Here is a 16694-nt window from a genome sequence, read left to right on the forward strand (position 1 = left end):
AGATTTTAAAAAAGAAAAAAAAGAGGCCTTTATTTTTTGTCATTCAATAAACAAAGCATTTTACTAAGAAATGCTAAATAGTCACAATAAAAATAAAGATGGCTCACTCAAAATGAATTACATACACACGATATAAAAAATTGAAAACTATTTTCAGTTTAATGCTAAACAGTGTTTTTTAAGAACATGGCCTGATTAGAAAGTGAGCAAGCTGCTGTTCAACATGGCTACACAGGCAAGTAGAAGTGCTGGTTACAAGGGATAGGCTGGATAAGAGTAAGGCCTCTGTGAACATGGAAGCACACATATGTCCCAGCAGAGAGGTGCTAACAACAAGAAATGCAACTTAGCTGTACATAGAAATACATGTAATTTGTATGTATCAAGGTGGGGGGTTTTTGCCCATTTTTGTCTCAAAGAATTATCGAAGGTATTGAACCTCAATATTATGACTACAGCAATATATCTCATGTAGCCTGATGGTAGATTGACATAAAGCCTTTCAAAATACCACTCCTCCATTGATGTAACGCTATACCAGAAGCAAAGATTTTATTGGACATGTTCCTCCTACAAAATTTTGCATCAAGTTACAGAAACAAATCTCAGTGTGGTATTTAAGTTTCATATTATATATGCTTATGTATGAAAAGGCAGGGGTGCCAGGGTGGTGTGTTCTTGCTTTTTTTTAATGTTTGCTTAAGATTTATTACTTACAACAGCAGCTGTAAAATTCTGCATGAAATTCAAAATACAAGAGTAGAAATTGTAGCAAATTATTTCAACGCTAAAAATAAGCTACTGTTGTATAAACTATTACAGGTAATAAAAATCTTTTAAACAAATTATCTTTTCAAAACAAATTTAATCAAGCTAACCAAAAAAATTTAACATTCAATTTCACTAATCTTTAAAGTGAAATGTTTAATACACACATGTGCTTTGAAGAATTATTCATCAATAAACATGTAATGTGAATTTCCAGTAATTATGTATCGGTGTGGTGTTCTTTTTTCTTTTGGGACAAGATCCAAAGCAACAAATTCCAACCTTTTCTTCTTCAGGGCAATTCAAGCCAAATAGGGTGTACAGTTGGCTGCAGAAAAAGAGGGGGAAGAAAGAGACTTTTGATTTCAGCAAACATACTGCATTACCTATTCTCAGATGGACTTAACTATTAAGGAACTTAAGATAACAGTGTATTGAAAGCATTCACAGTCTTACGCCAATGCTGCATTCTTCCCTTTCCTCTGCACCCCTAATACTAACTCAAATCATTAAGAAATTACTTAGTCAACAGTTCAGGCAACATCAGAAAGGACCTAGTAAAGAGAAATGAAAAATGAGAACTTATTAAACTCAGCGTTTTTCCTAAAAGCCTTATACTTTAAAAAAAAAAAAACATTCTTTGGTACTTAACATAAGCATTTTCTCAGCCTACACATATATATTTGTAACCAGACTTTACAATAATGACCCTTTGTTTCACCTCCACTAAACACAAAATACTAATGAAGACAACTTTAATGTGCATATTAGATCACTGTTGAGTTATATTAATTTGTTACATGTATCATACATATAACAGAAGCAGTCTTTCATACTGCATATTTAACACTTCAGATCGGAATGTACTATTAACTAAGTACCAAGTTCTGCCAGACATACACTGCATAAACAAAAACTCAACTTCACTGTAGTCATCAATGGACTAGGAAAGGGCACTAAATTCAGTCCTGTTTTGAAGTGACTGACTCTACTGAAGTCAGTCAAGTTATTTCATAGTTCAACATTGTTGTATCTTTCTCACTTATTTTTCTCAAAGTTCTCCTACACAGTCCCAGATTTACAAATTTATGTTCCCTGTTCGTAAGAAGCAGCAACAGAAAAATAACTGAATCTTCAGGACAAATCCTGGGTGACTCAGATTAGAAGCTTCCAGCAGTAAAGTTAACACCAAGCATGGATTTAATGCTATTTTCAAACTGCCTTATAAGCTTTTAAAAACCAATCTCACAACACTCACAGAAGATAGTAATCCCCATTTTAAAAAATGAAAGAGGCCTCAGAAGTGACAGACACCCACACTTAAATTCATCCACAATAGCATATTCGGAAAAAGAGAACATCTACCCTTGTAGCATAAAATGCAGAAAGTTAAAAATAACACTTTTTGCAAATCAGAGGAGACGTTAGTCTCTTTCTTTTACATGAAACCAACTATCCAAAGAAATAGTTCCAAGTCACCAGTGTAGTAACAACTCCACTTACACATAAACTTAAACCCAAGCTGGAAATGCAAATAATTCAGAAATGACTGAGAAACTACTCAGAGTAATTTCAGGAATAAAAACCATAGCCTTGCTTTGTGCTGCAGAATCCACATGAACACCAGACTGGATGATCCATCAGCAGGTCTACAGCAGTACTGCTATGGTCTCCTTTGAAAAAAGCCAAAACTGTACAGAGTATTTCTACAAGCCTTCTCAGAAGTGCGTATGTGGAGAAATAACCCTGAGACCAACTTCTCTAACCAAACAGCCCAAACGGTGCAGCTAAGACAATGTCTCTGAGGGGACAAAAACCTGCACCAAACACAATCCCAGGAGGTTTACTCGCCTCTAGTATTCCACTGTGCTGCATTCAGGGACAGCAAAGTTATACATGCCTGCTCAGGCGCTGTGATAAAAACCATTATGTTTAAGTTATCTGATAAATATTTAAGACTTCTAAATTCATACTGTTAAGGAACATCTTACAGTACATTCTGAGCCTTTCTAAAAATCACTGAAGAAAAAAACAAACCACCAATTACCACTTATCATCTGTATTTGCTAAACAAAGCCAGCAATTTCTGTATTTTTGTAAACATCTTTCTTACATTTTTGTACCAGGCTGTTGCTTGTTCCAACAGCAATATAGTTAATTTTTATGATAAAGCAAACCAAGGTAGTGTTGAAGTAAAGAAAATCCCTACAACAAAACAGTAAACCAAAAACATTTCACTTGAACTTTAATGTCCAAAATCTAGGACAGCAGTCTACCAATACCTTTGTTCTGAGACCCAGATGCTGAGTAGACTTTTGAACTAGTTTATATGAGTTTTATCCTTGACTTGTAAATTGCTACTGCATGCAGTATTTAAGAAGCTTAAACAAGTGAATTCATAGTAGTAAGATACAATGCTTGCTCCACCTGTTTCAGTATTTTTACTATATACATTCTATGTGGTGAACTGGAATTAAACATGGTTATTTACATGCTATAGTTAGTTATTAAAATGCTTTTCCTTGATTCAGAGATTTATCAGTATATTTTCCTTTTAAATACTTCCTGTTAAATACTTTAAAATACTCCCTTTACCTAAAAACTAATTTCTTAAATTGTGTCTCAGTGAGATGCCACAGAATAGCATGCATGAGTGGAAAAAGAATAGCCTATTGTGGAATACATGTCTAAAACCCAGCAGATCCCCAAAACTGAGGAAACTTTACCGAAACTTCTTCCCCATCACCCTTAAGTCAGACTCAGTAGGTAAAGAACTCCCCAGGACTCAGCCTTTGCTACAGAGGGTGTTATCCTGAGGCCTAGAAAGAGGTTCTGACATCTTCTGGTATTTCCTTAAACCAGTCAAATTCCACCAGCAGTAAGTGAAAACAAACAAAAACCAAAAAACCCAATCATTCTCAGCAGAAAGTTCTGCTTTTCCAGGCTTCAGATGTTTACTCTTAGTGAAGAAAGGGAGGTGGAGGTTCTCCTGCAATTCAGAGCACATCTATGCAACTTCAAGTTCTCTTCTGCCTATACTTCAGAGTCATCTGAATGAGCCAGGTTGATTCCATAAGCTACAAAGCTACATTACTGATGCAAAGGACCTGAATGATAAATAACACCTCCTATTTTGGGATTGACTCTGCACTAACACTGCTTCTGGACCAGAGGTGGAATATAGAGCCTGTGTTAATGAGCACAACTACACAGTCTCCAAATTGGAGCTGCCTCACATCTAGTCAGCCTCCAGGACAGGCAAAAGTAGGAAGTCTTACATGTTTTTCTAACTGGATACCACATTTAACAGCCAAGCACCATTTTGCAAACACCACTAAGGTATTGTGTAACTTCTAAAGACACAGACTTATTTCTGTTCCAATGAGACTGAAATTAACAGAAAAGGCATTAATTTCTCCTATGGGACATTCAGGTTTTTTCCTATTCTGTTGTCCCGTCCCATGTGTCCGGCCACCCCTCCCCTGCCAAACATTCACCTTCTGGAACTTCCAACATGTAGCTCTGCTCCCCTTCTCACAAACAGACATCCAGACATGTAATTTCCATATATTTAAACAAGCCTGAGTTTTTTCCACTCCCTTGATCTGTTCATGATTTATCTTGTAACATTGAAATATAGCTTATTCATCTCTCAGTGAAATCATAGCTTTCTGTATTTTCTCCAAGCATAGTTCTTCAAATATTCAGGTGACACCAAGTGGTTAATTGTTGTACTGCTGTCTGTTCAGGATTACTGTATGCAGTAACAACCAAGTATTCTGTTATGTGAAAATAAATAGAGAAATACCCATCACCAAAAAAGCCAGAGTTCTTTGAGATTATTAATCATAACAGTCCAATTTGAAAATGCTATCAAAGCAGCCCTTTCTCATTCACTTACCTTAGTCTGCCTATATGCTTTAAAAAGAAAAAAAAAACTGTACATGTCATCAAAAATTAAGCGGGCAAAAAAATTAAGTTCCTGTAAGAGAAGTTACTTACCAGAATTCGGAATTATTCCCTGTGTCATCTTTGTACACTCAAGCTTATAGTAAGTTGCTTCCAAGAAGAAACACGCTCAGGCTTTTCTCAAAATCACTGCTACTTATTAAAAAAAACTAAACACACACAAACCCACACCCAAAAAACCAACCCACAACACATGCATCCATGCAGCATCATTCACTATGCCAAACCATACAACAGGCAGTTCAGTGAGGAGGGATCCTGTCACATCTAGCAACTCTTCTCTATCTTCAGACGTTTCTTTCAACATCCTGTATATAAGCTTTAAAATACTGTTAATTTAAATTCACCTTAAAATGTTTTCCCTATAGCACTTGTAACTAACTGAAGAGAAAAATCTCAACTTATACTTTCTTAATTTTTTTTAAACTTGCTTGCATTCTGGATTTGGCCACAGCTGTGAATAATCACTCTTAGGCCAATTTTTTTAAATTGTTCTCAAGATGCTTTCCCGAAGAAGTACAGGAGAGAAAATATTATCTTTAGATAATCCTGCCTGTAAGCCACAAAATAGGCAGGTATGCATGGTCGAGCATAGAACCTGAAGCTGTCTTCATTATTCTTTAAAGGAGGGCCTCACACCACTATTTTGAGTTTAGCATCCTTTTTTTATGTTAAGGATTACATGGGTTATAAAGGTACAGCCCTAATTTTCATAGCTAGAAAAAAAAACAGAAACAGACCCTCAACCAGTGAAATACCACCCACAGTGTGTACAAAACCAGGCACAGATACTTAGCCATTTTATATTAAAAATAAGTAATTATCATCACTTTGACCATCTGAAAGTATCACCTTCTGGAGGTGACCTACTAATGCAAACCAAACATATCACTGCTAAAGTGGAGACAATGTGTAAGGCTTTGCGCTTTGGAGATTCTTCTTCCTCTAAGACCTTTTGGGCATGCAAAATCAAAACCAAGGAGAATCAAAATTCTAAGCAAGAAGAAAAAGCTTGTTTATGTTTCAGTCATGCATTGCAAAAAGGGATCATAGTCAAGCCTGAATTAAGTCTGCTACAAACTCATCAGAAAGAAAAATCTCGCTGCAGCCTAAGTATCAAGAAGCTTCCAGAACAAGTGTTAAGTAGGAGTATGAGGAAGAGAAGGATGGCAAGACTATTTTAAGTTAGCAGTAGGTTTTCCAATCCACCAAAACTAGAACAGGTGAGGGGGGAAGAAAAAAAAAAAAAAGGAGTGGGAATAGAGGGGAACAGAAAAGTCTCCCTCAGGAACAGAAGCAGTCATTGCTAACACAGGACTCCACTTAAGCTTTCAGTTACTATTTCTGCTTCCATTTCCCTTAAAATTTTGTTTCACTGGGCCAAAATTATGAAGTAAAAGCATTTTAATAAACACTTCTTCATCTGTTCTCATTTTTCCTCCTTACATTCCCAAAGCAGAATCAAGCTTTAAATCTTGTGGATGCAGTCCTGGGCCCTGTATGCATGCACAGCTAATCAGAAAAGGATTATTTACTGTACAGTATGATCTCACTGTCCTTCTATCCAGAGCTGCACTATACAGGACCACCAACTCTGATGCCTCAGACACTGCCTGGCCCACACACAGTAGGCACTATCCACAAAGAACGCCACTTCTTTCAAACCTGGAAGTCCATAGCTTAAGGCGGCTGATATTCTAGAACGTGAAACTAGAAAGTGAAAAAACACAGCAGTCTATTGAAGCACAACCTGTTTGAACTTCCTAGGTATCATAAGAAACTTGGAAAGAACTTGCCTACCACCACTCCAAAACCCACAACACTCCCTGCCAAACAACTCTGGCATTGCTCCAATTCTGGATTAAAAAAAACAAACAAACCAAAACAACAAAACCAACCATCAACCCACCCCAACCAAAAAAAACCCCAACTTTCTACACACAATTGGACAAGAAACTAGTTTCTATTATCTAAACAAGCCCATCGTCTCCAATGTAATTCTTCACAGAAAGAATTCTACACAGAAAGAAAAAAAGAGAAAAAACCAACCCCTGGCTCCAGGACTCATTAGAAACATTTTTTTATAATGACAGAAAAGTATTTATATTGTTCTACAAAAGACTAGCAATTCATTTCATGATACAGCATCTACTGAGTTAGTCACGCTGAAAGAAGCCGTGCAACAAATATACAAGATCATTACTCAGCAGATCAGAGAAATTATATGATGGTTCATAATACAAGCAAAATTGTAAAGATAAGTCCTATCTCATCTTCAAATATACCAGGATGTAAAGGCCAGAAAGATAAAAAAAGCTAACTAAGCAGAAGAGAAACCACTCAAAAGAACAACTGGAATAAATTATACAAAGCTTTGCCTGGAATTATGACTAGTTTTCAAACCATTATTGTACGGCTCTGTAACGGCCTCCAAATCTGTGTACCAAAGAGCCAAAATTCTGATTTCTTTGAGGATGAAATCTGTTCAGATGATGACTACAATTACTAATGAAACAACCTGGCACTAGGATCAGTTCTGTGTTCTGAATGCTGTGTGCTGAATGTTCTGAAAAATGCTGGGCAGGAACCAGATGACAGAAGTGTTACATTTTGTATTTATTTACTTCACTTTATAGAGCAACAGGGATAACGCTGTCAGAACTGCAGTGATCTGTCATCTTAGTCATGAACAGATGTTACTATATTTTTATAATATATAGGTGTCCCTTTTCTAGTAGTTGCATTCTAAGTTTAAGAAATGGCATATATACAAATGAAGATGCTAGACTTAGAAAGTAATTAAGAATAACTGTATCCCTATTTTCTCCCATTTTCTGGTTGGAAAAAAAAAACCAAAAAAACCCCCAAACACTAAATGACAGCACTCTTTACCCAAAGATAATCCATATAGAGCAATGTAATGACACTCTGCTTATTGCCTCAAGAATGTCTATAAAGAGGAATCAAAAAAGCTTCCCAAACCTATTTATTTATCTGAATATGGATCCACCACTTCTGTTTTCCCTACTGATAATAAATCAAGAACACAGACATCCTTTCAAATAAATTTTCAGCACCATAATCATCACACAATGACCTTATACCCAAGTCACTTAACATAACCTAGTTCTTCCTTATAAATCATTACAGTAGGTAAATGTAAGCATAAATGACCCTAGCATTGCACTGTATAGATGTTTACAGTGTTTCTTCAGTACTCTCACCTGATGGTCCAGACTCAGCTGACTATACAAGAAACAATTCTGCTGCAGACTAACTTATACTTTATATACATACACAAGCCAAGATATATACACAAACAATTTTAAAATAACTTTTCTAGCTTCAGTTCTTAAGACCTGATTGAAAGCGTTTATGCTTACCTAGATGTAGAAGTGTGAACTGTGCTGCCAATTCCTTTGCACCTTCTACTGTTGCACAGAGTTTGTCTGGCATGAAATAACTCTGGGAACCATCTGCAATACTAGGAATAAGCACCTTGTACACCAAGAGTATTTTCCCATCCTGACTTGTGGTTGAGTACAAGTAGTATTCTGGCGGTGTCCAGTTATTTTTATTGCAAAAATAATCCAGATGCATTGCTGCAGAACTGAAGTGACTGGATTTTAAAGAATACATGCTAATTGGAGTAAGCTTTATTCCTGGAAAAAATGGGTATGTACATCTTTCAACATCAGTGGGGCCTGGACTGTGCTGACCATTAAGACGAACCAAAAAATTTGCTGGTTTCCCTAAGGATTTTTGATGACCATCTTCCTTGTTAAGAAAACCTAAGAGATTTTCAGAACTGGGACTTATCTGACCATTAAAATGTTGCTTCCAAATACTTTCTTTGTTAACTGGCTTTGCCAGTGTTACCTCAATACTAGCTCCATCAATGCACTTTCCATTCATTACAGACATAGCAGCAACTGCATCTTCTCGATGGAAAAAATGAACAAAAGCATAGTCTCTCAGCTTCTTTACACGTTCAACTACTCCTGGCTTGAACTTGTTGAATTCAGCTTTAATTGTGTCCTCTGTAGTAGATATCATTAAATTTCTTACATACAATACTTTAACTCTCTGCATTGTTTCTTCATCAACTTCTTTCTCAGGATCTGCCCAGTCTACTTGAATAGTATGACCCCAGAGCTGGAATGTTCCTACAGCAAAGAAGCATTACATCAATGAGAAACACGCAAATGAAAACAAAATCATTCTTATCAACTACCTCAACAAAAAAAGCAAATATGATGCATGCCACATTAAACTGTTTTTTTGTTGCCTGCACCTACTTAAGAAAAATATGTAAAATATCGCTACTTAAAATTATCTAAGAAAACAAGAATCTGCAAAAATTCGGTGTTCTACCTGTACCCTTTGAGTTCATTAAGCACCATAAGCTGTCAAAACATAGACTTCATGATTTTGTGACATGCATATACACGTGTATATAAAGCAACCATAAGCAACATATTTTACTAGCTAGTATACAAAGGCTCTTCAATAATATTACAATTTATAAAAAGGTCAACACCTGGCAGTCATCTAAACATATATGAACTAGCACAAGCCTTACTGTATGTTGCAGCAGACACCAAACCCATAAACTTCAAAAATACCCCACCTTGTTACTCATTTCATGCCAACATTTTGCATATCGCACAACTAGTTTATTTTACATTCAGTGATCTGGTCATATTTCTCCCATTACCTTGCAAGGCCTGCATACGTCTTAGGTAACACTCCTCCTAACACTCTTGTCAGGAATTAACATGAGACTTGCCTACATCTTAGCCTTAATAAATACAGGGAGTTTTGTCATTCGTTTCAGCAAGGCCAATGCTGTCTTATCTGTTTTAATGACTTTGCTTCTCCAACTATATTGTTCCATTTCATCCCTATTTAATTTCTCTTCCTTTCTCTTCTAGAATTTCCCTTTTTAACTGTACCTTTACCCATTCCCTTCTCTTTCAGCATATTTAATCCATTCTACTTTCCCTCCCTCAAAATGTATAAAATAAGGTGCAAAGAAAGAGTCATCTTCTACTTGTTAAACCCTTTAAAATTATTTTCTAGCAAAACATTAAAGATCTACTTTCAAATATTTTTAAAACATGAAGCACCAACAACATCACTCATGACACTCAAAGAAAATAAGGGACACATTCCAAGCACTATATTTTTTCAGCTCAGCTTTAAGAGAATTCATGTGCAGGGACTAATGCATGCAAATGAGAACTGGATGCCCAAGCAAATACGTTATCTTTGTGTGAATTACAGTAACTTCTGTTTATAAAACGGATGCCTGCTCTTTCATTCTCAGAACTGCTTAAATTTCAGCTTAAAATAAATAAATAAATCAAAAACCAAAAACCACAACCAAAAAACCCAAACAAAAAAAAAAAAAACCATTCCTGAACGGAAAAAAAAAAAATCCTCTTTAGCTGAAAGGCACTACTGCAGTTTTGTAAATCCCAAAATACCTTAAAGAGAGGAAAACAAGGATGATCAACCCACACACACAAAATGGAGACAGATACTCCCAAAAAAACTCAATTTAATTACAAATAGGTTTACCTGGGATTAGCCGCCTTCTAGCCATTGCAGCTGCTCTGTGAGATTCATATTCTACAAAAGCAAAGCCACGATTTTTAGTTTTGTCAGTGGCATTTGGATAAACAATGACATCCACCACTCCTTCTGTAACTTTTTTCATTTCGTTCAGTATTTCTTCTTTCTTCTTTTCTTTTGGAATTGCTCCAATAAATAGTCTGCAGTTGTCCAAGCTTACGCAGACACCAATAAATTTCCCTGGACGAATTTCGTAATTATTCAGAATCTTGATGGCTAGCTGGGCTTCCTCTTTAGTAGTGTACATCACAAAAGCATAGCCTCGATTCTCACCACTGAATTCCATCATCAGTCTGAACTCATAGATCTTCCCAGCTCTCTCGAAAACAGGAACTAATTCATCTTCATACATATCACGAGGAATCTTACCCACAAAAACTTCACATCCACGAGGTGGTGGAGGACCTTCCCAACCTTAAAATAAATTGTTCAACAACAACCTTACTACAAATGCCGGATAGGCACACTTCCCTCCCTCCCCCCCCCCAATTTGGAGGTGGGAGTTATTTATTTATTTTTAGTCTCAATTTAAAACTAGCATATTCTCATCCATTATTTAATTCTTATTTTTGTTATGCTGAAATTAAAAAATGCCGTAAGCCCACAATTTGTATCTGTTTTAATTCCATCTTCTGTTTTTTCACTGGAATCTGTATGACAACCCACTAAACCAAGCATTATTTAAAATACTGAGAGGTTTGCTGTAAGAGCCTACATTTCAATCATTTTTTGCCCCTTAAACTTATGTGTCAGTTATTAATACAACTGATAGGTTGATAACTGGGAAAGAACTTAAGTTGTATTTTCTACTCGCAAATGTTTCTCTGCACTTCTTGCCCATATTTTAAGAAATTTTGGTCAGGGTCCCCAGTGCAGTATTTTTTTTCTTCCTTCACATCATTCAAAATGTCCAAACATTTTGCTTCCACCTTCTCCATCCATCTACAAAAACAGGACTCCCTAAGGAAGGTAGGATATGGAGCCGTGCTTTCTTCAATAGCCAAAAAGACTGAACACTTTTGCTTTAAAAACAGACCACAGTTTTCATGGGCTGGAGCTGGATGGTAGGAAAAAAGAAATTAAAAAAATCCACAGAACAAGTAAGTCCCTAGTTCACATCTGAAAGTTACAAGAAGATCCATGATTCTGTCCTTAAGCCAAGGACATTCATACACTCTTTTGTATCTCTGCCATGTACGTTGAAGGGTATGATCAACAGATAATGTAAAAATGCATACATACATTTAAAAATATGGAGTTATGGTCTGCAAATATGGCACTTGATTTTCCAAAAATATGCATTTTTTTTTAAAAATAAAGTTTTATTAGTTTTGTTTGGGTTTTTTTAAACAAAATAAACAAATTGGGCAGAAGTTTCAAAGGCAGAAAAACAGTTAAATCATAACTAACAGGTTTTTTTCTAAAGCTTTGACAAGAAAGGTTCTCCACAGGAGAGAAAGCAAGGAGTACAAAGCTGGTAGAAAAAAAACCACAAAATTTGGTAAGTGCTCATATGAAATGACAAAACATAAGGAGGCAAGGTGAAAAAAAATTACTGTTGACAAGTTAAAACAAGAAGATAATTAAATATTTTACTTTGGCTTGAAGTTCAGAATAAATTAGGTGATTTTTGTAATTAACTTAAAAGTTTTTCCTTCATATAAGTATCATCAAAGAGCACATAATTTAGTCATGAAAAAAATTTTTATAGAACCGGGAAATTTTTGCCTTCTCACATAATAAATTTTCATCTATAAGCTGTACAATAAGAACTACATGGTACACAGGGAAGCTACCAAGGCATCAAAATTGACAGGCATTTGGAACCACGCCACCATGGCTTATCTAGGAAAAAGTTTGGCTCTGTTCCACACAGCTTTATAAACATTTACAACCACTCCAGCTGAGGTCTGACAGGACATGGCAAGTAACACAGTCTGCAAGCTAGTACTGCTATCAATCACATCATGCCAGTCAGTTGCCCACATAAAAACACATAAACCAACAGTACGCCACTTAGCAGCTCCAAAGACAAAAGCAACTGCACACCTTAATCAGCAAAAAAGGGAGGAGGCTGCTTTACTGAGTAGGCAAGTCATGAAATTAAATAACAATGTTCATTTATTAACTTTTACCATCATCCTCAGCCTGGTAACTGATTAAAACAGTGATTCTCAGTAAGTAAAAGCCATCTACCATTCAAATAGCCACTAATTTTAAAGCTGCATACTAACTTAGCGTTACAGCACATTAATGCCAACTGAGTGTAAGTTGTGACTCCTGCCTTAAAGAAATCCTGGTCTGTGCCACATTTGCCAATGAGCAACATGTATTTAACAGAGCAAACATGGAAACAGTTAACCAAAAGCACCATTCCTCAAGTAGTTACCAACTGACCAGAGAGTTTCCTTGACTGGGTACTTAATTTATCGCTGGACAGCAGATTATGGGATTCCTTTTTTTGCAGCAGTCCAAGTAATCAAACTTCAATCAACATTATAGTTATAATCCTCCTCCTGTTAGTGAAATCCATGCCATCTCAAATTTTCTTCCATGTAATTCTAATGAGTTACATACCTAATGACGTCATTATGTCTGCAGCAATCTAAGCAGGGGACCCAAAGCAATGAAAATTCGCTTTCTTAACCTTTTTTCGTCTCTTTTCTCCTACCCCTACCCCGATACATTTTCCACAAGTAGCATAAACTGAACAAGAACTGTGCTGCTGCCAATTGAGGTGGGGGAAAAAAAAAAAATAAATTTTTAGGGTAATTTTGATTACCTTCTTGCTCTGGATAACGTGCCAGTCACATAAACAAGATGGTAAAAGGAAAACAGAGCTGACAGTGAGACTATCTCCTTTGGCAGCAACACAAGCTTATAGAAACCACATCTTAAACAAGCAAAATTCACAGTGAAGCTCCTCATTTACAAACAGTTATTGTAATTCTTTTCAAGCCATCTCAAACATTCAAGTCTCATCTGGCCTAGAAAACCATTTATAGTAACTCTGGGTAATTTCCAGCCTAAGCAAGTATGAAAATGCAAGATTTAAAGGAGAGGTATATAATTAATGTCAATGAACAGATTTATGGAAGATACACCTTGTCAAACACATCTAGTTTCAGAAAAGATTAACAAATTTCATTAATAAAAGTAACTCTGCCAAACAAATACACTTAATACTACCTAATGTTCTAATTAAAAATCATAATTATAATGTAAAAAATGTATTAAATAATTTAAGAGCAGGCTGAGCCCTCAGGAAGTAGTGATTCCCTGCAGTTCTTTTTCCAGTGCCATTTTCAAAAAAATTTCACAGGACTTCCTTTGGCTATTTTATATAGGCTAGTAAAAGTATGTACGTAATTTTAGACAGGAAAAACTTCCAAAGAGAAATAATTTTGATGCAGCTGTATCTTAAACTACACATAGCAATGAGCAACACTGTTCATGCTTACAAGCATAACTTACAAAGATACGGGATCACAGGCCACAAGTGAGAATGAACCGAAACAGCAGCACAAGGAATTTTCCTTCCTTCTGCTTGTGTACGTGCATAATCTGACTCAGAAAGAAGAGTTACTATACTCCATGAGATACAGTCAGGACAAATGGCAAAATTCTTGTACATTGCTGATGTCAACAATGACACTGGAAAAATTATTCAAAATAAAAGAAATGCTTCATAAAGATTTAAGGCATTTGATTCATTTCATCAGAATAACAAGAAATTTTAAGATAAAGGTAACTGACACAGCGTTATTACAGAGAATTACAGGTACTAGGTATTTCATCAAGAAAATTAAAGAACTATTTCAGAGTAGAGATAAAGCCCAAATTCAGCAGGAAAGATGCTAACCATTTTAACGAGCTAAATGTAGGAGCAGATAATCCCACCTTTTAGAGTTCTCAAAATCAAACCCAGACACTTTTCTGAAAATGCGTTTTAGCCAAAAAAAGTCGTCAGGCTCAATTGAGCAGAAAGTAAATATGTAAGATACACAGAAGTTCAAATTAAATGATCCAGAAGCCACTTATTTTCTTAATGTATTCTCGAGAAGAACAAAAAGACATTTTGGTAGGGAAAAAAACCTCTACGAAGTTTAACTCTTGAATACGGCAATAATGACAAAAAAGATAATTAGGGAAAAAAATATATCTACTGAACTAATCCTCCTCCTCTGTTCAATTATGTTCACTCAAAACAATAACAAATTCAATCATTTTGGTTTTATCCATTTATTTCACAAACTTTCAGCCTTTGCAGCACGAGATAAACCTACTAGTTTCGAGCGTTTGTATAAGCATGGATTAAAGGTGAATGATCTTGCAACATCTTCAAACAAAAACACGCTTTATCAGCCCTACTTAAAAGTAAGTGTCATTTAAATTTATCTTGGAAAGCAAATTCAAAGTGCTGAACAACAGCTTTTCCTTGCACTGCCTGTAAGCATTACTTGTTTTCTACTAGTATCTGCAGCAGCAGTTTCAGTGAAAGTATTTTAGCAGAGGATAGGGCTATTTCAAGAGATTTATTATTGCTAAGTTACTTGTCATAGTATCAGACACGTTTTTGAAATAGCATTTAATACACAAGAAAAAAATTAAGTCTTCCAATGCAGTAACAACCTGAAAACCATTTACTAAATCCAATAGCCACTGTTTCCAGATTGGAACTTACATATTCCATATACCACAGGACTTAATTCTACTTTTTTTTTGTCACTGACTTTAGCGGAAATATAATTGGGCATATAGAAAAACATTTTAGTGACAAAGTGTGTTTTCACTGTAGCAATAACTTTCCAGTCCAAGTGCACAAGTCTCCTGTTTGCATTGTGACAATAATTCTCAAACCACCATAAATTAACCAAGAAGATGACTGTAGTTTTTATAGCATCAATACAATCTCTGTTATTCTCTGGGATTTTTACCAACTGTTGTTTTCTGTTTATACATGGATAAATACTCAACAATTTCTGTTTTCCAGTGAAACAGTAACACATGAATATTAAACTCTGACTGTTGTACTTAACTGTTAAAAACACATCCAACAAATGATAAAAGCTCCAGGAGCTCAACATTTATCAATTTTTCCTCTCAGAATGAAAGGGGGGTGGGGGTGGGGAGGCAGAGATTATATTAGATACAGAGAACAGGTTAGTCCACTCTGAAAACAAAACGAGTGCAATTATCTTCACTGGTACTATCTCAGAGAACAGAGATTTGTAAAAAAAAAAAAAAATTGCTTTGTCCCATGCAAGTGGTAAGACAAGAAATGAAGGTTATGCCTGCTATCACCAACCTGTTTTTCCCTTCTGTATCACTAAATGTTTTCAAGTGTGTTCTAAGTCATATGGAACACACTCAGTATTTTCAGCTCCACATTTGTTTTGCTACCTGTCAACTTTAGCTGCTTTTGAAGCCGTGACTTCTTAAATCCACCAAGAGCAAATGTTCAACATAGTCTAGCACAAGACATCTTAAACTACTGGAAACTGTAAAGCGTATCAGGACCCTGTATGTGTTGTGTTTCTTAAACTCTTTCCCTAAGCATCTACTACTGGTCACTGTCAAGATACAGGACATGGGGCTACACAGATTTTCAGTCTGATTCAGAAGAGCTCTTCTTACAGAAAATAAACTCCAACTTTGTAATCTCAAAAGACATGCTTACCTGGTGGAGGACCACCGAATTTTCTTTGCCCGTTTTCTTGAACCATGCTGTATCCAGTCTTCTCCATCAGAGCCAGTAAAGCAGCTTCATTCTGAGTGCCACTTCGGCTTTTGCCGCATCCATTTGCTGCAGCTTTATTTTCCTCATGCATATCTGCAATAGCTTCAACAGAACATTGCAAGTATTTCAATTCAGATAATTCTAAGTTGTTATATATATACAGAAGCTACCAAAGCACAGAAAAACAACTTATGCTATACTTGCCTATTTACTGACTTTGTTTAGCATAAGGCTTCAATCCTGCATCCAACTATCATCTATATATCTGCTTTCAAAACATTGTTCTGTAGCTAAGCTAAACTTGACCTTTAACAAGTAACTATATATGCTATAGTCAAACTTTCATAAGTGGTATCACAACTATGTACAGTATGCTGTCCTCCAAGTAGAATAATGAATTCTTTCATAAATTATGTTATCACAGTTGTATAGAGACCCATATGCTACTTGAAGTGACAAGTTCCACTTTCTTATTACTACATTTTATAGAAATACCAATTATTTTAAAACTGTATTTTAATGCAAAATTCTTACGAAGTACATTAAGTCCATGCCTAGGTAATATAAAGAATTCAAAGAA

At 35.8% G+C, this 16694-nt stretch overlaps 1 protein-coding gene across 1 annotated transcript; it reads right to left on the reverse strand.

Moving 5' to 3' along the window:
• Positions 1–252: 252 nt before the first annotated feature.
• RBM46 (RNA binding motif protein 46) lies at positions 253–16205 on the reverse strand. The gene is made up of 5 exons (XM_010561015.1): positions 16055–16205; positions 10321–10788; positions 8121–8903; positions 6331–6447; positions 253–326 (listed from the first exon to the last, which is right to left on the reverse strand). The coding sequence occupies exons 1-5, from the start codon at positions 16203–16205 to the stop codon at positions 253–255; spliced, it is 1593 nt and encodes a 530-aa protein (XP_010559317.1).
• Positions 16206–16694: the final 489 nt, after the last annotated feature.

Source organism: Haliaeetus leucocephalus, unplaced genomic scaffold (genome assembly GCF_000737465.1).
Source record: "Haliaeetus leucocephalus isolate CR32 unplaced genomic scaffold, Haliaeetus_leucocephalus-4.0 Scaffold140, whole genome shotgun sequence".
Taxonomy (NCBI): domain Eukaryota; kingdom Metazoa; phylum Chordata; class Aves; order Accipitriformes; family Accipitridae; genus Haliaeetus; species Haliaeetus leucocephalus.

Excerpts from the sequence above, each read along its gene's own strand:
- RBM46 (XM_010561015.1), bottom strand. The coding sequence starts at position 16,205 with ATGCATGAGGAAAATAAAGCTGCAGCAAATGGATGCGGCAAAAGCCGA. Across the intron at positions 8,904-10,320 it reads TAGAAGGCGGCTAATCCCAG|GAACATTCCAGCTCTGGGGT; the intron begins GTAAACCTATTT and ends TCTTTGCTGTAG. Across the intron at positions 327-6,330 it reads GCAGTGTCTGAGGCATCAGA|CACCTCTCTGCTGGGACATA; the intron begins GTTGGTGGTCCT and ends TCTTGTTGTTAG.